The following is a 26,331-nucleotide window of genomic DNA, read 5'->3' on the forward strand; positions in this document are numbered from 1 at the left end:
AAGCAGGGGCCGCTGCCCGACAACTACCCTTTTCCGCCGCCCCTATTCCGGTGCCCCCCTCGGGGAAGTTCCCAATGGTTCAGACCGCACCGGCTGGGGATGCTGGGGGAAACCATTTTATTAAGCGCGGGAGTATGCTGAAACTTAAAAAGCGTTTCGAAAAGAGATTTGAGGGTAAATATAACCAACGTAAGGCTCCCTGTCCACATAAAAGAGAAAAATAAAGAAAAAACGTTATAAGGGGTTGTCAGGCTTTTTTTTTTTTTTTTTTTTTTTTTCACCAATGGTTTTTATTACATTGCTGATGGAACCCGTCCTCTCCCTATATTGAGAGTATGGAAGGTGCGGGCGACAGCCGTCACGTGATGCGGGGAAGGCGCGGCGCCCGGGGGAGGTTGGTTGCGGAACTCGGGATCGGTTCGCGCGCGCATGTTTGGTATTCGGTCTTACTCCTTCAGTACGTCTTTCTTAAAAATATGAAAATCAGTTATTGAATAATATTCTTCTTTTGAGATGGAGTTTCGCTCTTGTTGCCTAGGCTGGAGTGCAGCAGCGCGACCTTGCCTCACTGCAACCTTCGCTTCCCGGGTTCAAGCGATTCTCTTGCCTCAGCCTCCTGAGTAACTGGCGTTACAGGCGTCCGCCACCACGCCCAACTAATTTTTTTGTATTTTTTGCAGAGACGACGTTTCACCCTGTTGGCCAGGCTGGTCTTGAACCCCTCACCTCAGGTGATCCACCCGCCTCGGCCTCCCAAAGTGCTGGGATTGCAGGCTTGAGCCACCACTACCGGCCTGAATAATATTTTTTAAAACGTGAGCGCCCATTACTAAATTTATCTACTTAGAAGTTAATTGGAAAGACATTAGTTCGTGATGTAGTGTGGGTCCTTGCAGCGAAGACCGGAGAGAGATGGGAATCGGAGCCTGACCCGCCTGCGCGCGCTGCCCCCTGGGGTACGGCCGCCTGGGAGCCTTCCGCTGCAGCAGAGGCTGTGGTTGCCGCAAGGTCTCCAGAATGTGCTCACCAGGAATACAGTAGAAAAATGGGTGGTTCTGTTTTGAAATCAGAGGTCACTTTTTTTCCCCCCTTTAAATTTCCTTGTCTTGGCCGGGCGCAGTGGCTCACGCCTGTAATCCCAACACTTTGGGAGGCCGAGGTGTGCGGGTCACGAGGTCAAGAAATCTAGACCATCCTGGCCAACAGGTGAAACTCCGTCTCTGCTAAGAATACAAAAAAAGTTACCTGGGCGTGGTGGCGCACGCTTGTGGTCGCAGCTGCTCGGGTGGCTCAGTTAGTAGAATTGCTTGAATCCGGGAGGCAGACGTTGCAGTGAGCTGAGATGGCGTCTCTGCACTCTAGCCTGGTACAGAGCGAGACTCCGTCTTAAAAAAAAAAAAAAAAAAAAAAAAAATTCCATGTTCTGTTGAAAAAGGGACACGAGAAAAGAACGAAATTGCAGCTTGTGTTTTCTGCCGTCTTATAGTAGCAGCCTGGTAAAGATTAAGGAATATGGGGTGGCGTTACGAGGTTAGGCATTGCCTTTATGTGTTTAATTATTCTTGTCAAGTGAATTCCTCCAGCTGTTGGACAGCGCAAACTTAATTTATGAGGAGGTAGTAAGTTACTACAGGGTGATTTTATTTTATTTTATTTTACTTTATTGTATTTTATTTTACTTATTTTATTATTTTATTTTATTTTCAGTTTGTTAGTGGAGGTCACCACCTTGCTCAGATTATCCTTATTTCCATGGTGATAGGCTACTGGAGTAAGTTTATTCAACCACTGCATTTTCAGTAAAAGGCAATCAATGTGCATTCACCACAGCTGGGCTCAATTTAGGCCATTAACATCTTTCCCAACACCCAACACCACTGGCTTCAGCCACCTACCTCTTTTGGAGGTACTTTCTCAAACCTATACATCTTTTTTTTTTTTTTTTTTTTTTTTTGAGACGGAGTCTTGCTCTGTGGCCCAGGCTGGAGTGCAGTGGCCCGATCTCAGCTCACTGCAAGCTCCGCCTCCCGGGTTCACGCTATTCTCCTGCCTCAGCCTCTGGAGTAGCTGGGACTACAGGCACCCGCCACCTTGCCTGGCTAGTTTTTTTGTATTTTTTAGTAGAGACGGGGTTTCACCGTGTTAGGATGGTCTCGATTTCCTGACCTTGTGATCCGCCCGTCTGGGCCTCCCAAAGTGCTGGGATTACAGGCTTGAGCCACCGCGCCCGGCTCAAACCTATAAATCTGAAAAACAAAATTAACAACTGCCAAATCTTTGCCTCAGTGAATTGTACCAAAGGTTAGTTAAACTGGCCTCTCATGGGGTATAAACTTTCAAGGATATGCAACAAAAGGGACATCTTAGAATTAGGAAAATGTACCCATTCTCATGGGAAAGACGATCGAAACTCAGCAGTAATGTTCAGAAAGCACAGATATCAATAATGTTCAACAATTCACAACCAAATGAAATGCAATGCTAATCTCAAAGCTTCTATCCCATAGTGGAAATTGTATGAAATGATTCCAGAAGCTCTGGATATGTTACTGCCTGGCACACCTACAATCCAGAACATGTTTTTTCCACCACTGAAGTAGGCTCAATCAGAATTAAGATTTCCTGATGCTTTTCTGTCTTCTTACTACTGCTAAACCAAGAGGCTTCATTACAGCTAAGTATCCAAACTCATCAATCACTTCCAAGCCATCAGTTGCCAGTACCATAGAGCCAAGTGGTGGGAAAAAGTCACATCTCATTCAGAAATTTCTTTCAGAGTTTTTTATATGTACCCTTAGCCCCAGGAGCTCTGATGTAGCTGTAGGATAGACCTGGGCTTTATCTTTCAGTCAAACCACATGTCAATGACTCTTAGTTTCCAGTTTCAGGAAGAAGGGGTGTATTTCATTTATAAGCATTTCAATTTAATATTTTTAATCACGTCTCATCATTTTAAAGTGACTATAATTGATTCCCTGTTACAAAAATTGGATCTAAGCTTTTGTTTCTTCCAGTGACTGGGAAAACATTCCGTTTTTAGATGTTTTGAACAGTTTAGGAGTCTGGCCAGCTGCTGAAAGGAAGCAAGCAATGAGTAACATCTCAGAAGGTGAGATTCATGCACAATTTTTTTTTTTTTTTTGCGACGGGAGTCTCGCTCTGTCACCCATGCTGGAGTGCAATGACGCCATCTCCACTCACTGCAAGCTCCACCTCCCGGGTTCAAGCCATTCTCCTGCCTCCGCCTCCCGAGTAGCTGAGACTACAGGCGCCTGCCACCGCACCCGGCTAATTTCTTTTTGTATTTTTAGTAGAGACGGGGTTTCACTATGTTAGCCAGGATGGTCTGGATCTCCTGACCTCGTGATTCGCCCGCCTCGGGCTCCCAAAGTGCTGGGATTACAGGCATGAGCCACCGCGCCCGGCCACAATTTCTTTTATATATATATATATTTTTTTGAGACGGAGTCTTGCTCTGTTGCCAGGCTGGGGTGCAGTGGCATGATCTCAACTCATTGCACCCTCCGCCTCCTGGGTTCAAGCAGTTGTCCTTCCTCAGCCTCCCAAGTAGCTGGGACTACAGGCACATGCCACCAGGCTCAGCTAATTTTTGTATTTTTAGTAAAGATGGGGGTTTCACCATGTTGGTCAGACTGGTCTCGAACTCCTGACCTTGTAATCTGCCCTCCCAAAGTGCTAGGATAACAGGCGTGAGCCACTGCACCCAGCCTATGCACAATTTCTAAATTCAGGTTTTAGGTAATTAGACAATCAACTCTGCACATAAGGCATCCGGTCAGTTGCGAGGTATGAATTATTAGTGGTCCAATAAAGGCGATTAGTATTAATATTTCTTACTATAGCAATTTCTGTAAGCTTTTAAAAATTAACCTCTCTCCACCAATTAGAATTCATCTGTTATGCCTTTTGTGTTTTAATCTACTGCTAGGTGGCTATTAAATACCAAGTGTAGAAACTTTAACAGTCAACTATAGAGCCAGTCTATGGATTCAGTCTTATTAAATGTTTTTGCAATTAAAGTTCTCTGATTTCAGCCTTTGATGTTAGGAAAGGATACAGATAGGATTTTGTCTTTGTTCACTATCGTTAAGTAATTCAATTTACTTAAAAAGCCATCACATTTTCTTATTCACAGATACCTGATTTACCTAGTCATTTTCTCTGGCCCCTTTGCAACTGCTCACACTTAGGTGCAAATAACATCACCTTCCACAAAGTGGGTACTAATTCAGGTTGGAACCCAGAAACTTAGGACTTACAAACCCAAAACTTCATTTTTGTTTTGTGATTTTTGTTTTTTTTGAGACGGAGTCTTGCTCTGTTGCCCAGGCTGGAGTGCAGTGGTGCGATCTCGGCTCACTGCAACCTCTGCCTCCCGGATTCAAGCGATTCTTCTGCCTCAGCCTCCCGAGTAGCTGGGACTACAGGCACATGCCACCACGCCCGGCTAATTTTTCATATTTTTAGTAGAGATGAGGTTTTACCGTGTTAGCCAGGATGGTCTCGATCTCCTGACCTTGTGATCTGCCCGCCTTGGCCTCCCAAACAAAGTGCTGGGATTACAGGCGTGAGCCACTGTGCCTGGCCGATCTGATGGTTTTTAAAATGGGAGTTTCGCTGCACAAGCTCTCTGTTTGCCTGCTGCCATTCATGTAAGATGTGACTTGCCTCCCACCATGACTATGAGGCCTCCCCAACCACCTGGAACTGTAAGTCCATTAAGCCTCTTTTGTAAATTGTCCAGTCTCAGGTATGTCTTTATCAGCAGCACAAAACTGGACTAATACAGATGACATGGAGAAGATCTGGCACCACACCTTCTGCAGTGAGCTGCTTGTGGCCTCAGAGGAGCATCCAGTGCTGCTGACCAAGGCCCCCCTGAACCCCCAGGCCAACAGAGAGAAGATGACTCAGATCACGTTTGAGACCTTTAACACCCGGGCCATGTACGTGGCCATCCAGACCATGCTGTCCCTCTGCACCTCTGGGCACACCACTGACGTCCTGGACTCTGGAGATGGAGTCACCCATGTGGTACCCATCTACAAGGGCTATACCCTCCCCCATGGCATCCTGTGTCTGAACCTGGCTGGCCAGGACCTGACTACCTCACGAAGATCCTCACCGAGCTCAGCTACAGCTTCATCACCACGGGTGAGCAGGAGATCGTGTGTGACAAGGAGAAGCTGTGTTGCCCTTTGAGCAGGAGATGGCCACCACCACATCCTCCTCCTCCCTGGAGAAGAGCTGTGAGGTGCCCCATGGCCAGGTCATCGCCATTGGCAACGAGCAGTTCCAGTGTCTGGAGGCACTGTTCCAGCCTTCCTTCCTGGGCATGGAATCTTGCAGCATCCACAAGACCACCTTGAACTCATCATGAAATGTGACGTGGACATCTGCAAAGACCAGTATGCCAATACGTGCTGTCTGGCAGCACCACCATATACCAGGGCATCCCGACAGGATGCAGAAGATCACTGCCCTGGCACCCAGCACCACGAAGATCAAGATCATTGTGCCCCACCCCAAGCGCAAGTACTCGGTTGGATTGGCAGTTCCATCCTGGCCTCACTGTCTACCTTCCAGCAGATGTGGATCAGCAAGCAGGAGTCAGGCCCCTCCATTGTCCACCACAAATGCTTCTAAACAGACCGTGAGCCGATACGTAGCTTTTGCTGCCTGGGTTAATTCCGAAGTATAAATTTGCCCCTGGAGGCCGGGTGCAGTGGCTCAGGCCTGTAATCCCTGTACTTTGGGAGGCTGAGGTGGGTGGATCACAAGGTCAGGAGATCAAGACCATCCTGGCTAGCATGGTGAAACCCCCTCTCTACTAAAAATACAAAAAAATTAGCCAGGCGTGGTAGTGGGCGCCTGTAGTCCCAGCTACTTGGGAGGCTAAGGCAGAAGAATGGTGTGAACACAAGAGGTGGAGCTTGCAGTGAGCCAAGATCGTGCCACTGCACTCCAGCCTGGGCAACAGAGTGAAACTCCATCTCAAAAGAAAAAAAAAAAAGTGTCCCTGGCAATTGCACACACCTCATACCAGCCTCACGAAACTGGAATAAGCCTTCAAAAAGAAATTTGTCCTTAAGCTTTGTATCCAATATCAGCACTGGATTGTAAAACTTGTTGCTGATTTTGACCTTGTATTCAAGTTAACTGTTCTCCTTGGTATTTGTTTAATACCCCATACATATCTTTGATTTCAACCCTTAGTACATGTGGCTTGGTGACTTCATGGCTGAGGTAAGAATTGGCTTGTGGAAGACAGGTCGGTGGCTTGGTGAGTCTGTGTGGCCAGCAGTCTCCGATCTGTGCAGTGTATTAATGTGTCAGGACTGAGTGTTCTGGGATTTCTGTAGCACCTGGTAAGGGCTCCTGAACCAATTGTTTCTGTCTTGCCGGTCTATCTGGGTTGGAAAAGTCCAAGCCGTAGGACCCAGTTTCCTTTCTTAGCTGATGTTTTCCTGCCAGAACACCATGAGCTGCTACTTGTCTTGAGTTGGAAGCAGTTTGCATTTCCACCTGTAAATGTATTCATCCTTTTAATTTATGTAAGGTTTTCTTGTACACAATTCTCAATTCTTTGAGATGACAACACATTTTGTTTTTTTACTGTTATGTGAGAACATCAGACCCCAGCAACATGTCATTATGTAAGGAAAAATGAAAGTGCTGCTGTAAAAGAAACAAAAAAATTGGCTGGGCACGGTGGCTCATGCCTGTAATCCCAGCACTTTGGGAGGCCGAGGTGGGTGGATTGCTTGAAGTCAGGAGTTTCAGCCTAGCCTGGCCAACATGGTGAAACCCTGTCTCTAGTAAAATGCAAAAGTTAGCTAGGTGTGGTGGCAGGTGCCTGTAATCCCAGCTACTAGGGAGGCTGAGGTGGGAGAATTGCTTGAACCCAGGAGGTAGAGGTTGCAGTGAGCCGAGATCACACCACTTCACTCCACCCTGGGCAACAGAGCAAGACTCCATCTCAAAAAAAAAAAATCAGGAGTCTCACTAAGGTAGTAGCTACAGTGAGCAGATACCATCCCTTAGGGGTTGGGGAACAAAGGGAAAAGATTGGGATGAATACAATTTAGAATTCTGAAGGAGGGCACAGTGGGAAGATGTGGGAGGCCTGCCTCCGGCCCCTGTATCTCTAAGGGGCTGTGCTGCGGATTCTAGGAGCATGGGGGAAACTGCACACTAGAAGCAGATTTGCCTGGACAATACTGCTCAACAGAGGCAGATGCAGGGAGCCTGTCGCTTTCTCCTCCAAGCTGTAATCCCCTTCCTGCTGGTTTGTAGAGGTCTAGCCCAAGAATCACAAAGCAGAACACAGAACAGGGGATTCAAAGCTGAGACGATTGTGACCAGCACTCCTCTCAAACACTGACTCAGGGTTTGCAGGTACTAGGACAAGATTCTAAATAATATATCCCTTTTCAGTTCAAAGTTTCAAAAAAAAAAAAAATGCAGTATTTTAATGAATCCACCTTGGGAAAAAAATTATAATAGCGTCCACATCATTAGCAGCTCACAAGAGAGTTACTTTTCACTTACATAGTCACGACTGACAAGTACTAGCAGTTCACAGACACATTTTAAGTGATTTTGATTTCAGATTCAGATGAGAAGCTAATTTCATTTTTTTAAAAAAACAGGGTCTGTAATTCATTACACAGATAAAAGATCATTTGCCATTAAATATTTTGTTTCCTAAGTGCAGGTATATGTAAACAAGTGAAAGTGATGCAACCCACAAATAGTCCTAATTCAAGTGCTAGAGAATTTGACAGTTTAGTTGATGGGTCAGAAAACTACAGGCTTCAGGTCAGACCTAGCATGCTGCCTACATTTTTTTTTTTTTTTTTTTTTTGAGGGGGGGTTTTGTTTTTCTCTCCCTTGCTTGAGTGTAATGGCGTGATCTTGGCTCACTGCAACCTCCATCTCCTGGGTTCAAGCAATTCTCCTGCCTCAGCCTCCTGAGTAGCTGGGATTACAGGTGCCTGCCACCACGCCCAGCTAATTTTTGTATTTTTAGTTGGGTAGGCTGGTCTCGAACTCCTGACCTCAGATGATCCGCCTGCCTTGGCCTCCCAAAGTGCTGGGATTACAGGCGTGAGCCACCATGCTCGGCCACTGCCTACTTTTTATAGATTTACTAGTAACACAGCCACAGTTGCTCATGTACAGCTTTACACTTCCCTGCAGCAACACAGGAGTTACAATAGGCCATATGACCTCCAAAGCCTAAGCGTGGACTCTTCTAGGGTAACGTTTTATGTGACTCATGAGTTTTTTTTTTTTTTTTTTTTTAATAGTCTTGTTCTTGTCACCCAGGCTGGAGTGCAATGGCACAATCTTGGCTCACTGTAACCTCTGCTTCCCGGGTTCACGCGATTCTCCTGAGTAGCTGAAATTACAGGCACCCACGACCATGCCTGGCTAATTTTTTTGTATTTTTAGTAGAGACAGGGTTTCACCATGTTGCCCAGGCTGGTCTCAAACTACTGACCTCAGGTGATCACCTGCCTCAGCCTCCCAAAGTGCTGGCATGACAGGCATTCCACCACACCCAGCTGAGGTTGCTTTTTTAAATAATGAAAATGTGCCTTACCAGACAACTTGACACATTTAAGAATTGAATGTTTGTGTAAGAGTTTTTTGTTTTTTGGGGTTTTTTTTGAGACGGAGTCTTGCTCTGTTGCCCAGGCTGGAGGGCAGTCGCACAATCTCGGCTCACTGCAAGCTCTGCCTCCTGGGTTTGCGCCATTCTCCTGCCTCAGCCTCCAGAGTAGAGTAGTTGGACTACAGGCGCCCGCCACCATTCCCGGCTAATTTTTTGTATTTTTTAGTAGAGACAGAGTTTCACCGTGTTAGCCAGGATGGTCTTGATCTCCTGACCTCGTGTTCCACCTGCCTCGGCCTCCCAAAGTGCTGCGATTACAGGCGTGAGCCACTGCGCCCAGCTGAGAGAAATGTTTTTTAAGGACCAAATTTGATGTGTTTTAACCTGACCACACTTTATTCTGCTCCACACGATTCCAGGGCTAAATCAGTAAATCCTAGTCCAAATTCCTGTTATAGGAGAGGCCCTGAACATAATCAAAATGAAACGATCAGTTTACCTGAAATGCTTTGAGAAGAAAAAGTAGGAAAGCCTGCCATTTGTCTCTTAAAAACTCTAAATCAAGAGGGGGAAAAAAGCCATTTTTTCAAGACTACAAAATTGTAGTGCACACTAAAGGTTGGAAAGCACTTTTGACATCACCTGGGCAACACGCCAAAACCGCATCTCTACAAAAAAAAAAAAAAAAAATTAGCTGGCTGTGGTGGTGCTTGCCTGTAGTCCCAGCTACTTAGGAAGCTGAAGTGGGAGAATCACCTGAGCCTGGGAAGTTGAGGTAAGCCGTGATGGCACCATTGCACTGCAGCCTCAGTGACAGAGACCCTGTCTCCAAAAAAAAAAAAGTGAAGCACCTCATAATCCACAATTCATACTCTTACTAATAATGCATGTTAATTTTAATTTTAAAAATTAACTTATGCCTCAGGGACGCTATCCTTTGTTTTCTTTTTTTTTTCGTAAATAGAGACAGGGTCTAACTATGTTGACCAAGGTGGTCTGAATTCCTGGCCTCAAGCAATCCTGCCTCAGTCTCCCAAAGTGCTAGGATATTACAGGTGTGAGCCACTATGTCTGTCTGGCCTTTTTTTCTTTTTATTTTCTGAAGACACCGATGACAACTTTTATATTTTTTTAAGATACAAATTTGTCAATGAATAAAAAAACTTTCAGATTCAAATCTTCCAAAAATTCCTAAAATCCAGCTATTTCTGTTCACAGTGAATGTGCTTATTAAAAACTTTCAGAGGAGAAAAAAGTGATGCAGAAGACACATTAATGTTCAAGCAACTTAAAACAAAAAGGTAGATTTAATGCAATAACAATAATCTGAGGATAAATAAATCCACGACAGACTTTAAAGTTTGCAAATGTTTCCTTTCTTTGCAGAGAGAATGGTTTTCTGAAAGCACATAGGACTGAAGATGTCAAAACAAAACTTAATTTCTTAGTCTCCAGGTGACACAGGCTTGGTCCTCTCTGCTGCCCTCTGAACACTTGCCACTGGCCAAGATGGTAGTTTCTCTTGTTTAGCTCAGGATGGATGTTAGTTTCAAGAATAACTGGATGGTTTGTTTCCTGAATCATCTTCTTGTGAGCCCATACTCTGTAAAGGGAAAGTGAACTTATGTATTTATGTTTGCTTTTATCGAGGGTTCCCCAGCAGCCCAATAAGCACACCAGTTACCCTGTCCCTCCCAGAACAAAGCCACCCTGTGAACAAGGGCAGGCAATTCCAGGAACCACCATAAGCATCCCTAAGTGTACTTCCAGGCCATCGTTTGAAAATGCTCTCAACTAGTATTTCTCCATGACTGTACTGGTAAGGGTTTCAAGAAATATTTAGTAACCGGAAACTTAGTTCCTGTGCCTGATGTGACAACACCCCTCCTTCTCCACCCAGCCTACTTCTTATAATAAGGGGAACCCTCATCACCTTTTGTACAAACTGAGGGTTCACTGTGATCTCCTGGTCCATGGCTTTCAGCCGCTCATCCAGCTCTATGCACTTCAGCATCTGCATGACAGGCACATTAGAAGGTGGTCAGCGGCAGGTTTAGGTCAGCTGCATCCTTTCTAACTTAGACTGTTCACAAGGGCGCTGTAGGTTCACCATCTCTTGATCTGAAACCCCTGGGGCCACATGGGTTTTGGAGCCAGCGTATTTTGGACTCAGAAAGCTAATACATGTATCATATAATACCCAATATCCCACCCAGCAGGATCTAGGCAAACCTCATACTCAAACACATAGTATCTTTTGCAGGGAAACTGGAGTATATTCACACTGAGATCAATGAAGACTAGACACCATTTCAGGTGACATTTTGCCATCAAATTTAACTATGTTAAAAAAAACATAGTTTTCTGAGATTTAATATTCAGTTCACTTCACTGCTCAGAGTTAAGTAACAGAGACCACCCACAAAATGCCCCCTTCAGCCCCCAGAATCAGGACAGCATGCCCTCAGGAGACACAGGCTGCAGCCCAGACTGTTGCCTGAAGGGGACCATCAGGGAGGGCTTTGCTCTTCTCCAGCCACCCCGACTCTGCTTCTCACATAGGGAGAGATGTTTCCTGACCTCCTAACCTGGAACTCCACAGACATTTCAGCAAAAACACAAGGTTCTATGTTGTAAGTGGCCGCTGGGAATAAAGTTATACTAGGCCCTTTAAGTGTTTTCAGAGTTAAGGGAGGTTTTGATGTGCTAGCTGGGATATCTAACCCATCACTTATTTATAGCTATACAATCTGGGAGAGTTTTGATTTTTGAGACAGTCTCCCTCTGTTGCCCAGGCTGGAGTGCAGTGGCACGATCTCAGCTTACTGCAACATCTGCCTCCCAGGTTGCAAGAGATTTTCCTGCCTCAGCCTCCAGAGTAGCTGGGATTACAGGCACGCACCACAACACCCAGCTAATTTTTTATTTTTTATTTTTTTTTTAAGTAGAGACAGGGTTTTGCCATATTGGCCAGGCTGGTCTCGAACTCCTGACCTAGGTGATCCACCCACCTGAGCCTCCCAAAGTGTTGGTATTATAGGCGTGAGCCACCACACCCGGCCTGGAAGAGTTTTAAGCAGCCCATTCTGGGTTTATTTTGTTGTTGTTGCTTTTCTTGAGACAGAGTCTTGCTCTGTCACCCAAGCTGGAGTGCGGTGGCACAATCTCGGCTCACTGTAACCCCCATCTCCAGGGTTCAAGCGATTGTCCTTAAGCAGCCCATTTTGCAATTAACTTTCTAGTAACTAAGATGTTCATAGACTAGGAACTACCTGTACTTAAAACTAAAATTATCCTGGAACACAGAAGCAGTATTTCAAATACATCTCAACCATCAATTAAAAAAATAAAAACCTGGCATTCATGTTTACCTCCTGATCAATGTTATGAAGCATGGCTGGGTTATTATATTTTTCAGGGTTATCATGGAAACTGACCATACCATCCTTCTGGTTAATACTTGCAAAAATCTCACCATCTTCTATCTACAAAACAAAACAGGAAAGCAGTTTAGACCTGAATGCTATATGAATAGTCATCCAGTATAATTAGAGAGAAGCATAGAAGGCAACATGGATATAAATAAACTTGTATATTTTTAAGTGCCATGTTTATCCAAGTATTTATTAAATACCTACTATTTGCTAGGCACCATTATCGATGCTAAGAGGTATAACACTGATATACACGGCCGGGCGCGGTGGCTCAAACCTGTAATCCCAGCACTTTGGGAGGCCGAGACGGGCGGATCACGAGGTCAGGAGATCGAGACCATCCTGGCTAACATGGTGAAACCCTGTCTCTACTAAAAAATACAAAAAAAAATTAGCCGGGCAAGGTGGCGGGCGCCTGTAGTCCCAGCTACTCAGGAGGCTGAGGCAGGATAATGGCGTGAACCCAGGAGGCGGAGCTTGCAGTGAGGGGAGAGCCAGCTCCCGCCCTCCCCCCCCCGCGGGGGAAGCAGAGGGCGCCCCCCGCTCAAAAAAAAAAAAAAAAAAAAAAAAAAAAAATACTGATACACACACACACAAAATCCCTGCCCTTGCATTTTTCTTATTGAGGTGAGGTTCACACAACATAATTAACCATTTAATTTAATTTATTTATTTATTTGAGATGAAGGCTCGCTCTGTGCCCCAGGCTGGAATGCAGTGGTTCGTTCTTGGCTCACTGCAACCTCTGCCTCCCGGGTTCAAGCAATTCTCCTGCCTCAGCCTCCCAAGTAACTGGAATTATAGGTGCCTGTTACCATGCCAGGCTAATTTTTTTGTTTTCTGTTTTTTTTTTGAGATGGAGTTTCGCTCTTGTTGCCCAAGCTGGAGTGCAATGGCACGATCTTCACTCACTGCAACCTCTGCCTCCTGGGTTCAAGCGATTCTCCTACCTCAGCCTCCCGAGTAGCTGGGATTACAGGCATGCGCCACCACGCCTGAGTAATTTTGTATTTTTAGTAGAGATGGGGTTTCTCCATGCTGATCAGGCTGGTCTTCAACTCCCGACCTCAGGTGATCCACCCACCTCGGCCTCCCAAAGTGCTGGGATTACAGGCATGAGCCACCGCGCCTGGCCATTTTTTTGTATTTTTAATAGACATGGGATTCACCATGTTGGCCAGGCTGGTTTTGAACTCTTAACCTCAAATGATCCACCCGCCTTGGCTTCTATTGTTAATAGACACGGGATTTCACCATGTTGGCCAGGCTGGTTTTGAACTCTTAACCTCAAGTGACCCACCCGCCCTGGCCTCCCAAAATACCGGGATTACAGGCATGGGCCGCTGTGCCTGGCCTACCATTTTAAAGTGAGCAATTAATTGGCATTTAATGCATTCTACAATGTTGTGCAACCACCATCTCTAGTTCTGGAGCATTTTCATCACCCAGAAAGAGGTCCTAGGCCCATTAGCAGTCCCTCCCCATTCCCTCCTCCTCCCAGCCCCTGGAAACCACCAATCTGTTCTTGTCTCTTATGGATTTGCCTTTTCTGGATATATGAATGGAATCATACACTATGTAATCTTTTGTGGTCTGGCTTCCCTTACCATGATGTGTTTGAGGTGCCCTTGCATTTTTCAACATCAACTGCACTGAGATATAATTTACATTGCCTTTTGTTTTTGAGATGGGGTCTCGCTGTGTTGCCCAGGCTGGAGTACAGTGGCTTGATCTCTGCTCACTGCAACCTCCACCTGCTGGGTTCAGGGGATTCTCCTGCCTCGGCCTCCTAAGTAGCTGGGACTACAGGTGCACGCCACCATTCCCAGCTAATTTTTTGTATTTTTAGTAGAGATGAAGTTTTGCCATGTTGGCCAGGCTGGGCCACTGTATTTTAAAAAGTAAAGCCTAACAGGTTTTCATTTTATCCCAGTGGAAACTATCCACTGATTCTTCAAGATAACTTTACTGCCACTGGGAATTCCAAGACAGATTCAAGGTCTATATATCATTTATTTGCATCAGTTACTGGGGATTTATTTGACTGATCCTCAAAGCCAAATCAAAGCCAAATCTTGCCCATGAAGTCAAAAAGTGAGATACCAATAAAAGTGCCAAACAGGTATTTAATTCCTAACAAGATGTTCCACACGGTGATAATCACTTGTCCATTTGTTAGCAGTGAAACTGCTGGCCTACTCCTTTCTAGCTTTGGAAGGGATAGATGCTAGTTAGTGAAACAGCAACCAGCCCAATACATATTATATAAAATGCATAGTTCTCTATGTGATCACAGAGAGCTGCTGCTTTAAGCAGATGGAATGTACCTAAGCAAAATTTGGAGTTACCTTCACCACAGCAGCACTATTCATAATAAATAAACCAGAACTGGAAACAACCCCAATGCCTAACTATTTATTTATTTATTTTTTGAGACCGAGTCTCACTCTGTCGCCCAGGCTGGAGTGCAGTGGCACGATCTCGGCTCAATGCAAGCTCTGCCTCCCAGGTTCACGTCATTCTCCTGCCTCAGCCTCCCAGTAGCTGGGACTATAGGCACCTGCCACCACGCCCAGCTAATTGTACTTTTAGTAGAGACGAGGTTTCACTGTGTTAGCCAGGATGGTCTTGATCTCCTGACCTCGTGATCTGCCTGCCTCAGCGTCCCAAAGTGCTGGAATTATAGGCGTGAACCATCTCACCCAGCCTATTTATTTTTTTTGAGACAGAGTTTCGCTCTTGTCACCCAGGCTGGAGTGCAATGGCATGATCTCCAGTCACTGCAACCTCCGCCTCCTGGGTTCGAGCAATTCTCCAGCCTCAGTCTCCCAAGTAGCTGGGGTTACAGGTACCCACCACCACGCCCAGCTAGTTTTTTTTTGTATTTTCAGTAGAGACAGGGTTTCACCATGTTGGCCAGGCTGATCTTGAACTCCTGACCTCAGGTGATCCGCCTGCCTCAGCCTCCCAAAATGCTGGGATTACAGGCACCACGCTCACCCTGTCCAACTAATTAAAATGGAAAGGTGTATCAAACACTGGAACATTGTAGCCCTGAAAATGAATGAACTACGGCTACATACAGCATCACACATGACTCTCACAATGCTGAGTCAAAAAACCAGATCCCCAGGAAGTATGTGCTGTATGTTTCCTTCTACATTAAGCTCAGAAACAAACACAACTAAAATAGGATGTTAGAAGTCAGGATGGGAACGACCTTTCTAGAGAGGCACAGAGCTAGAAGCAGGCATGAGGGATTATTTTCTATGGTGCTGGTCATATTCTGTTCCTTCTTCTAGGTGTTGGAATCTTTGTGAAAATGTGTTTAGTCGTACAGTTAAGTGTACTTTTCCAATGTTTACTTTAAAAAAAAAAAAAAACCCTGCCCTCACAGACCTTTCATTCCAGGAGAAGGGTTTCTAAAGCCTGGCAGTTCTGACATTTGGGAGCATATAATGCTTTGGTGTGTGGGCTGTCCTGGGTACTGTAGGATGTTTAGCAGCATCCCTGGCCTGTATCCATTCGATGCCAGTAGCACCCCCATCTATGAAAACCAAAACTGCCTCCAGATGTTGCCTAATGTCTCCTGGCAGACAAAATCACCCTCAGAGGAGAACCACTGCTCCAGAGCCTGTCAGGGTGTCTGGGCTGGTTAAGCAGTGTTCAAAACTCACAACCACTTTGACCCCTCAACGCATTGCTAGCTTATATGTCCTGTCTGGTGTCATAACCACTCATGTATTTCTCCTCACTCACCACTGAAGAGGGAATTTCTTGGGGAAAGGGTCTATAGCTTACTTATTCTGTGCAACCCCTGTGGGGTTACCAAGATGCTCTTAGCAGACACAAGTCATAGAGGTATGATTTTGTTTGGTGTATATATGTTTTGAGTGGTAGGTTGAAGCAAAAAACCCTTTAGAACACTTGTAAATTGAACTATCAAAATGAAATACTGAGCTGGGTGCAGTGGCTGGATCCAGCTGTAATCCCAGCACTTAGGGAGGCCAAGGTGGGAAGGTCACTTGAAGCCGGAAGTCTCAAGTTATGCCTGGCCAACATAATGAGACCCTGTCTCTACAAACAATTTAAAAATTAGCTGGGTGTGGTGGCACACATCTGTAGTCCCAGCTACTTGGGAGGCTGAGGTGAGAGGATCATTTAAGCCTAGGCATTCAAGGCTGCAGTGAGCCATGATTATGCCACTGCACTCCAGCCTGGGCAACACAGCAAGACCTTGTCTCAATCAATCAATCAATCAATCAATCAATCAATCAATCAAAATACGGTACTCTGTTATCACAAGGGAAACTAGTTTTATTACTTCTAATTCTGAAATCATACAGGGGGTCATATGATGCTTTTTCTGTCCTGAGCTGAGGACACAGGTTTTCAGTGAACTAAAACCAGATCAGAACTATATACTTATGTAACTGAATAGGTAGGTAGATTACAATACATCACTGTGGCGGGTTATCATCTAGTCATTTAAATGATGCTTATCCAAATTGGGAGTGGATGCCTGGTTGGGGTGGGGCTGAGAGTGGGGAAATGCAACTGGGAGGTGATAAAGAGGGAGTGTCAGGGCGCTGGTGCTATTTCATTTCCTAAGCTGGGTGGCAAGTCCATGGGTGTGTGCTCTGGCCTCCTTTATATCAGTGCTGTTCAGTGTAATAATCATCATGGACCAAAACCCTCAGCGAGGGAAGAGGCTGAGTCAGAATGTCAGTCAATGATGTCACTAAGCACACTGTAGTTCAGCAAACATTGTTCAGCAAGATTTCTTGCTGCAGCAGTTGGCTGATGTACGTACTGGCAAAAGCTTGTGATCTCATCACAGATAAGCAGAGAAAGTAGCCCTACGATATACCTCTTCGTATACCCAAAATATTTCATGAGTGTTATAAGGTTTACAAAAATTCTGATAATGAAAATATGTAAATATAGGCGCCTATAATACCAGCTACTCGGGAAGCTGAGACAGGAGAATTGCTTGAACCCTGGAGGCAGGGACTACAGTGAGCTGAGATCACACCACTGCACTCCAGCCTGGGCAACAGAGAGTCCATCTCAAAATGAAATAAAATAGAAAATAATGAGTACAGGGCTGGGTGCAGTGGCTCACGCATGTAATCCCAACAATTTGGGAGGCCCAGGAAGGCAGACCAAGCCTAGGAGTTCAAGCCCAGCCTGGGCAACATGGAGAAACCCCATTTCTTCAAAAAAAAATACAAGAATTAGTCAGGCATGGTGGCACATGTCTGTAGTCCCAGCTACTTGGGAGGCTGAGATGGGTGGATTACTTAAACCCAGGGAATTGAGGCTGCAGTGAGCCAAGACTGTGCCACTGCACTCAAGCCTGGGAAACAAAATGAAGCCATCTCAAAAAAAAAAAAAAAAAAAAAGGAACACAAATAGGACACAAGCCTGGTATGTATATCATATGAGCACACCAAAACTAGAAACCATATGGACTATAAGGAAATAGACCAAATTGTCAATAGTGGTTGACTTTGGAGGCTCCCCAGCTTTTCTCCTTTTTAATAGTTTCCACAATGAACATTTGTTACAGGAACAAAAATCCAGTAATTAATTTTTAAAGAAATGAAAATCCAGGCCAGGCACAGTGGCTCATGCCTATAATCCCAGCACTTTGCGAGGCCGAGGCAGGCAGATCATGAGGTCAGGAGTTCGAGACCAGCCTGACCAACATGGTGAAACCCCATCTCTACTAAAAATACAAAAAATTAGCCGGCCGTGGTGGTACATGCCTGTAGTCCAGCTCTCGGGAGGCTAAAGCAAGAGAATCACTTGAATTTGGGACGTGGAGGTTGCAGTGAGCCGAGACTGCGCAACTACACTCCAGCCTGGCGACAGAGCGAGACTTCATCTCAAAAAAATTAAAAAAAAGAAAAGAAAAGAAAAAGAAAATACACTTACCATGTGCAGAACATATTTTTCTGCCTCCTGAGGTCCAGATAACTGCACGCGACTTGCCATATCTTGTAATGACAGAGTTAAAAAGGTCTGAAAGTCAGAAGCAGAATTAGTCACAGGTAGGAACAACGAAGGAAAGACATTTTATTAAAATGTGTACAGAGCGGCCAGGCGCGGTGGCTCACGCCTGTAATCCCAGCATTTTGGGAGGCCAAGGCAGGTAGATCACGAGGTCAGAAGATCGAGACCATGCTGGCTAACACAGTGAAACCCCGTCTCTACTAAAAATACAAAAAAGAGGGGCCAGGCGTGGTGGCTCACGTCTGTAATCCAAGCACTTTGGGAGGCCAAGCTGGGCAGATCATGAGGTCAGCAGATAGAGACCATCGTGGCTAACAAGGTGAAACCCCGTCTCTACTAAAGATACAAAAAATTAGCCGGTATGGTGGCACATGCCTCTAGTCCCAGCTACTTAAAGGAGGCTGAGGCAAGAGAATCAGAGAATTGCTTGAACCCAGGAGATGGAGGTTGTAGTGAGCCGAGATTGCACCACTGCTCTCCAGCCTGGACGACAGAGCAAGACTCTATCTCAAAAAAAAAAAAAAAGGAAAAAAGTGTACAGAGCTCTTCCCATTGATGTACAGAATAAATTTGTGGAGATGACTTAAAACCAATGGGCTGGGCATGGTGGCTCATGCCTGTAATCCCAGCACTTTGGGAGGCCAAGGCAGGTGGATCACTTGACGTCAAAAGTTCAAGACCAGCCTGGCCAACATAGTGAGCCTCCACCTCTATTAAAAATGCAAAAATTAGCTGGGCGTGGTGGCAGGCACCTGTAATCCCAGCTACTCAGGGGGCTGAGGCAGGAGAATTGCTTAAACTTGGGAGGTGGAGGTTGCAGCGAGCCGAGATCACACCACTGCATTCCAGCCTGGGCAACAGAGTGAGACTCCATCTCAAAAAATAAATAAATAATAATAAAAACTGATAAACCCAGTGGTTTGTCATCAATTTCCTAGAGGAGTAATGAAAAAGTATTAATTATATATATATGTAAACTGGAAAGGAATCCTAGGTATGTACATCATTATGAAGATTTTCATCTTTTGAATTTTGTATTAAACATATCATCTATTAAATATAATTGAAAAAATAACACTCATCATTCAAAATTCAAAGTACACATTTTTAAACAAATGGGGGAATTAAATAAAAGAGGCTGCACACTTGTGCTACATGAGGGAAGCCAGTGTTTACCACTGCTCTCTTAGGATCTCATGAAAATGACCCCGTTCAGAAACACAATAAAAGAGCTCTATTCTTAATGGCAGCTGGCAACATTTACAACAATGGCATTTTCAGAGATGGGCATATTAAAGCCCTTATCTTGAAAATTCCTTTTTTTTTTTATTTTAAGAGATGGAGTCTTACTCTGTTGCCCAGGCTAGAGTGCAGAGGTGCAATCGTAGTTCACAGCAGCTCAAGGGAACCTCCCGTTTCAGCCTTCTGAGTAGCTGAGACTACAGGTGTGCACCACTGTGCCCAGTTTATTTTATTTTTTTATTTTTTGTAGAGACGGGATCTTACTTAGTTGCTCAGACTGGTTTCGAGCTCGTGGTTTCAAGCTATCCTCCCACCTCAGCTCCCCAAAGTGCTGGAAGTACAGGGGTAAGCCACTGTGCCTGCCATAAATTCTTGATGAGCCAATAATTTTAAAACCTACATATACTTTAGTTCAGAGAATAGTACCCAAGAAACTGAAATTATTGCTAACTTTAAGAAGTACACGAGTAGTTTAACACAAACGAAGACTCAAAAGTCAACATTCTAGCCTGGCCAACACAGTGGGATCCCATCTCTACAAAAAACCTAAAAGTAGGCCAGACGCAGTAGCTCATCATGCCTGTAATCTTAGCACTTTGGGAGGGCGAAGTGGGCAGATCACTTAAAGTCAGGAGTTCTAGACCATGCTGGCCAACATGGTGAAACCCCTACTCTACTAAAAATACAAAAATTAGCCAGGTGTGGTGGTGTGCACCTGTAATCCCAGCTACTTGGGAGGTTGAGGCAGGAGAATAGCTTGAACCCAGGAGGCAGAGACTGTGGTAAGCCAAGAATGCACCACTGCACTCCAGCCTGGGCAATACAGCAAGACTCGGTCTCAGAAAAAAAAAAAAAAAAAAGCAGGGTCAAGAATAGAACATAGAGTATGACCCCAATTACATATAATTGGGAGACACTATGCATACACGTAGAAAAGAAACAGAGAAGAGGAACCTAGAAAAACATTTACTAAAATGTTAACACAAAGTAATATTTCAATGTCAGAAGTGGCAGATTTAACCCACCCCTAGTTGCCTTCCATCCCAGCCATGCCATCACCTACTGATACAGTCTACCTGTTGAGGCTTCTTTGGATTTTCTAGTAAGAAAACTTGGCTAGAAAAATCCTTTGATGTTTCCCCCTTCTTTTCATTCTAGCACTGGGACATCATGCCAAAAATGGAGCAGCCACTATCACAGATATAACCTTCTGACTAGCTATGTACTTTAAAGACACGGTTCCTGCCCACCATACCTTATGGTAGCCCTTCCCAGGTCCCTTCAGCAGGCAGTGCTTGTGAGCTCAGTGTACCACAATCCACCACTTCGTGTCAACACACAAAGGACCCAGGACCTTGATGACTTTGTAAGTCACTGCCCCAGCCCTGGAAAGACCATTTCAAGTTGAGACTCTTCCTGTTTGATCAAAAAAAAAATTTTTTTTTTTTTTTTTGAGATGGAGTCTCACTCTATCGCCTGGACTGGAGTGCAGTGGTGCAATCTCGGCTCACTGCAACCTCTATCTCCTAAATTCAAATGATACTCCTGCCTCAGTCTTCCGAGCAGCTGGGATTACAGGTATGTGCCACCACACCCAGCTAATTTTTGAAACTGTTATTTAATTTTCATTTACTATTTTGCAATTTAACATCTTTTGTAACATGTACTATCTTTTATGTTTGTTAGCATTTAGGTTCTTTTATCTAAACCTCAATTACTAGTCACAAACAGAGTGCAGCTGTTTTTTAATGGCTACCTCTTGGTAGGGAAAGACAGAAATGTACTTAGTATGGTTCTGTTGGCACTTGGGCCAAAAAGAAAATTTCACAGAGAGAATTAGGCTGCTTATTAGTTAAGTCTCTTAGATCCTGGTCTTTTTTTTTTTTTTTTTGGAGGCGGAGTCTCGCTCTGTCGCCCGGACTGGAGTGCAGTGGCCGGATCTCAGCTCACTGCAAGCTCTGCCTCCCGGGTTTATGCCATTCTCCTGCCTCAGCCTCCGGAGTAGCTGGGACTACAGGCGCCCGCCACCTCGCCCGGCTAGTTTTTTTTTTGTATTTTTAGTAGAGACGGGGTTTCACCGTGTTAGCCAGGATGGTCTCAATCTCCTGACCTCGTGATCCGCCCGTCTCGGCCTCCCAAAGTGCTGGGATTACAGGCTTGAGCCACCGCGCCCGGCCAGATCCTGGTCTTTTAAACCTGTAGGTCAAGTTGGTTTTTCTGGCTCACAAATTATACTGGTTTTGATCTTTTGAGTTGATTTCTCTTTCATGTTCTTCATTTTTCTCTCATAAATTAACTTTTTACAAATTCACTACTGATTTCCTTCTGTTAGGAAACTATGGCTAGTCTTTCTAGAGAATTTGGAAGGATTCTATTTCTTGGCCATTGACCCTCTCCTCACCTTCCTTCCTCTTCTCCTTAGGATCCTTTATCCTTGTATAAGGTCTGCCCACCTCAACAGCCACTGGGCTAGGGGAAGTCACCTCTCCCCTAAGTCCTCACATAGCCAGATCCATCAGCCTTTTCCATTGCTGGGTAGCCTAGCAACAAACAGCCCCTATTCTGGTTCCTTGGCTTTTCCCCAACCATCCATCACCATGGCTGACACAAGGCAAAGGATGTGCACAGGAACAGATGCGCCGTGTTCTCAGCAGCTGTGAACTGTGCATCTCTGTTCACACTTCTCAAGAGAAAAAGCAATCCTCTATTTGTTGAGCTATAGGATTCCTGTAACTTGCAGCCTATACCTTCCTAAAACACAAAATATTTCATGTTTCATTATTTTTCTGTACTGTTTGAACATTTAATATTAAGCACATTTTCTATAGTCAAAACCCAGCACGTTATTTTCATCTTGAAAATAAAAATTATATAATTGGCTTACATCCTAGAAGTCAATTGCACAAAGTTTGTACAACCCTGGCCTAAATGGTAATGTCCAAGTAGTACTATGTTCACATAAGATGTTCTCATCGGCCAGGCGCAGTGGCTCATGTCTGTAATCCCAGTACTTTCGGAGGCCAAGGCAGGTGGATCACATGAGGACAGGAGCTCGAGACAAGCCTGGCCAACATAGTGAAACCTTGTCTCTACAAAAAATACAAAGTATTAGTTGGATGTGGTGGCTCACACCTGTGGTCCCAGCTGCTTGGGAGGCTGAGGTGGGCAGATCACTTGAGCTCAGGAGACAGAGGTTGCAATGAGACAAGATCACGCCACTGCACTCCAGCCTGGGCAACAGAGCAAGGCACTGTGTCAAGGGGGAGGAAAAAAAAAAAAGATTTCTTATAGAGATCAGCACAGCCAGACAGGTTGCAAGGCTGGTCACAACGCATTGAGGTCTGCATCACTAGCATCCCTCATCTACCCTGCTGGAGCTGCTGACCTCTCTGAGGCTGCCTTTCACTGTCTCCCAATGTAGCCGTGTCTCCTATCTTTCTTCCTCTTCACCTGCTCCAAATACCCTGCTCTAGCCCTGAAAAGACCAAAAGTATAAATCAAATTCTTTCTAAGAAGCCAATTACAAGAGAGTTCTCTCTCAGCACAGAAATCCTGCCATGCTTTATCCCTGTACCTGCTTCCTCAGCTCTGAAAAGGGAGAGAAAGGGAAACATGGCCCCCAGGGGTGTCAGGAGCTGCCCTGTGAAGGTGGCGCTTTCCTCACCTTTGTTAGCCTCTGAATATTCTTCTTATAAAGAGATGACAAGCATTGCTTCACCAGTCCCATGTTGTTATCACGAGTGAAAGTTTCACTGTGCTTATTCACCAGGTTTCGGAGTTCTGAGGGGTTGTTGGTTGAATACACTTGTGCTAACTCGTGGTATGCATTGCTAAGAGGCTAAAGATGCAAAGGAGGGAAAAAATCAGATTAGAGCTTCAGAAGAGGCCAGGCGTGGTGACTCACGCCTGTAGTCTCAACACTTTGGGAGGCCGAGGCAGGCGGATCACCTGAGGTTTGGAAGTTCAAGACCAGCCTGACCAACCTGAAGAAACCGCATCTTTACTAAAAGTACAAAATTAGCTGGGTGTGGTAGCACATGCCTGTAATCCCAGCTACTTGGGAGGCTGAGGCAGGAGAATCGATTGAACACGCGAGGCAGAGGTTGTGGTGAGCCGAGATCATGCCACTGCACTCCAGCCTGGGAGACAAAAGCAAAACTCCGCCTCAAAAAAAAAAAAAAAGAAAAAAATTTCCAAAGACTCAAATGTGTATAGGAAGCAAAAACACACTTACATACTATTTTTTAAACAAGTATATCCCATGTTGTCAGGTAACAACACACTGTTACCCTACAAATTATAATTTACCCAAAGAAAATGCCCGGTTTTTAAGACCAAGTAGAGTAATTTATTTTCAACAAAATTTTGTACTACAGATCAAGTAGTAACACAGCAGGTGAAAACCCACTGAATTTAGTGAAGGCACACGTCTTTATCAGTGGTTCTGTTTTTCTACTGATAAATCATATAGACAAGAAAGGAGTCAAAACATTCATCAGTCCCAACTCTCCCTCTCTCTTTCTCACACCTCACCAGATGCAATGGGACAATCTGCTACTTCCGCTAGCAAGAAAGAAGACGGGGCCAGGTGCCACGGCTCATGCCTGTAATCCCAGCACTTTGGGAGGCTGAGGCAGGTGGATCACGAGGTCAGGAGATCAAGGCCATCCTGGCTAACACGGTAAAACCCTGTCTCCACTAAAAATACAAAAAATTAGCTGGGTGTGGTGGCACATGCCTGTAGTTCCAGCTACTCAGGAGGTTGAGGCGGGAGAATCGCTTGAATCCGGGAGGCAGAGGTTGCAGTGAGCTGAGATCACACCACTGTACTCCAGCCTGGGTGACAGAGTGAGACCCCATCTCAAAAAAAAGAAATAAAACAAAATAAAGGCCAGGCTCAGTGGCACACACCTGAAATCCCAGCACTATGGGAGACAGAGGCAGAAGGACTGCTTGAGGCCAGGAGTTCAAGACCAACCTGGCCAAACACAGCAAGACTCTGTCTCTAGGGGAAAAAAAAAAATCAACTGTTACAGGAGCTTAAACATCTACAGCTGTAAGTACCTAGAGCACAACTTTGAAAACGGGTTCCTGAGAAATATTCCATCCCAATCAGGTAATGAGAATGTCTGCTAATCTGAAGCTGTTAGGAGAACTAAATCACTATAAAACCAAGTTACAGAACTGTATCATTGCAATTTCTTGATATACTCAACATGCTCACGTAAGAAATCAGTTTTATGTAAAAAAAAAAAAAAAAAAAACTTACCTTAATGAATCTACCCACAATTTGAGATGTATATTTTGGTAACTGTTGTACTTTGCCAAGTAATATCAAAGACACTAAAATATACTTTTTATATGATTCCAACATGATATGACTGACTGCCATGGCAGGAGTAGTTATAGCCTAGGTAAAAGAAGAATGCTTACTGTAAAGAGAACATACCACAGTAGCAAACAGCAATCAACCACATGTATCACATTAATTATAAATCAGTAATACTTTTTAAACGTCCCATTATTTTTATAACAGCCTTGAGATATAATTCATTTTATTTTATTTTTATTTATTTATTTATTTTTTAGAGACAGGGTCTCACTCTGTCATCTAGGTTGGAGCGCAGTGATATAATTATGGCTGACTGCACCCTCAAACTCCTTGGGTTCAAGCAATCTTCCTGCTTCAGCTTCCTGAGTACCTGGTACTATAGGCATGGGCCACCATGCTTGACTAATTTTAAAATTTTGGGGCCGGGCGTGCTGGCTCAAGCCTGTAATCCCAGCACTTTGGAAGGCCGAGACGGGCAGATCACGAGGTCAGGAGATCAAGATCATCCTGGCTAACATGGTGAAACCCCGTCCCTACTAAAAAATACAAAAAAACAACTAGCCGGGAGAGGTGGCGGGCGCCTGTAGTCCCAGCTACTCCGGAGGCTGAGGCAGGAGAATGGCGTAAACCCGGCAGGCGGAGCTTGCAGTGAGCTGAGATCTGGCCACTGCACTCCAGCCCGGGCGACAGAGCGAGACTCTGTCTCAAAAAAAAAAAAACTAGCCAGGCAAGGTGGCAGGCACCTGTAGTCCCAGCTACTCGGGAGGCTGAGGCAAGAGAATGGCATAAACCCAGGAGGCAGAGCCTGCAGTGAGCTGAGATCCGGCCACTGTACTCCAGCCTGGGCGACAGAGCGAGACTCTGTCTCAAAAAAAAATAAAAATAAAAAATAAAATAAAATAAAATTTTTGGCCGGGCACGGTGGATCATGCCTGTAATCCCAGCACTTTGGGAGGCCGAGGCAGGCAGATCATGAGGTCAGGAGATCAAGACCATCCTGTCTAACATGGTGAAACCCCATCTCTACTACAAATACAAAAAATTAGCTGCGCGTGGTGGTGGGCGCCTGTAGTCCTAGCTACTCAGGAGGCTGAGGCAGGAGAATGGCATGAACCCGGCAGGCGGAGCTTGCAGTGAGCCAAGATCATGCCACTGTATTGCAGCCTGGGTGACAGAGCGAGACTCTGTTTCCAAAAAAAAAAAAAAAAATTTGTAGAGATGGGGTCTCACTATGCTGCTAAGGCTGGTCTTGAACTCCTGAGTTCAAGCAGTCCTCCCACTTCAGCATCCCAAAGTGCTGGGATTATTGGCATGAGCCACCACGCCTGGCCACTTTCTTGTCTTTTTATTTTTGAGGTGGAGTCTTGCTCTGTCACCCAGGCTGGAGTGCAGTGGCGTGATCTTGGCTCACTGCAACCTCCATCTCCTGGTCCAAGAGATTCTTCTGCCTCAGTATCCCGAGTAGCTGGGATTAAAGGTGCCTGCTGCCACACCCAGCTAATTTTTGCATTTTTAGTAGACATTTTCACCATGTTGGCCAGGTTGATCTTGAATTCCTGACCTCAGGAGATTTGCCTGCCTCGGCCTCCCAATGTGCTGGGATTATAGATGTGAGCCACCGTGCCCAGCCTCTTGCTCTGCTTTTTTTTTTTTTTTTTTTTTTT

At 45.0% G+C, this 26,331-nt stretch overlaps 1 protein-coding gene and 1 pseudogene across 4 annotated transcripts in view; one reads left to right on the forward strand and one right to left on the reverse strand.

Moving 5' to 3' along the window:
• The first annotated feature begins 348 nt into the window (after positions 1-348).
• Positions 349-5,793, forward strand: LOC111529223 (annotated as a pseudogene).
• Positions 5,794-9,913: 4,120 nt separating this feature from the next.
• The window catches only part of COPS3 (COP9 signalosome subunit 3), a 37,164-nt gene continuing 20,746 nt past the window's right edge, over positions 9,914-26,331 (reverse strand). For all 4 annotated transcript variants that reach the window (XM_023196125.1, XM_023196126.1, XM_023196124.1 and 1 more), the window contains 6 exons: positions 24,605-24,745; positions 23,000-23,173; positions 18,016-18,102; positions 12,013-12,126; positions 10,575-10,655; positions 9,914-10,244 (listed from right to left, as the gene is read on the reverse strand). In XM_023196125.1, the coding sequence (XP_023051893.1) occupies positions 10,191-10,244; positions 10,575-10,655; positions 12,013-12,126; positions 18,016-18,102; positions 23,000-23,173; positions 24,605-24,745 (651 nt within the window). In that variant the 3' untranslated portion in view covers positions 9,914-10,190. The remainder of the gene's footprint in view (positions 10,245-10,574; positions 10,656-12,012; positions 12,127-18,015; positions 18,103-22,999; positions 23,174-24,604; positions 24,746-26,331) is intronic.

The sequence above is a fragment of the Piliocolobus tephrosceles genome, chromosome 16 (genome assembly GCF_002776525.5).
Source record: "Piliocolobus tephrosceles isolate RC106 chromosome 16, ASM277652v3, whole genome shotgun sequence".
NCBI lineage: Eukaryota > Metazoa > Chordata > Mammalia > Primates > Cercopithecidae > Piliocolobus > Piliocolobus tephrosceles.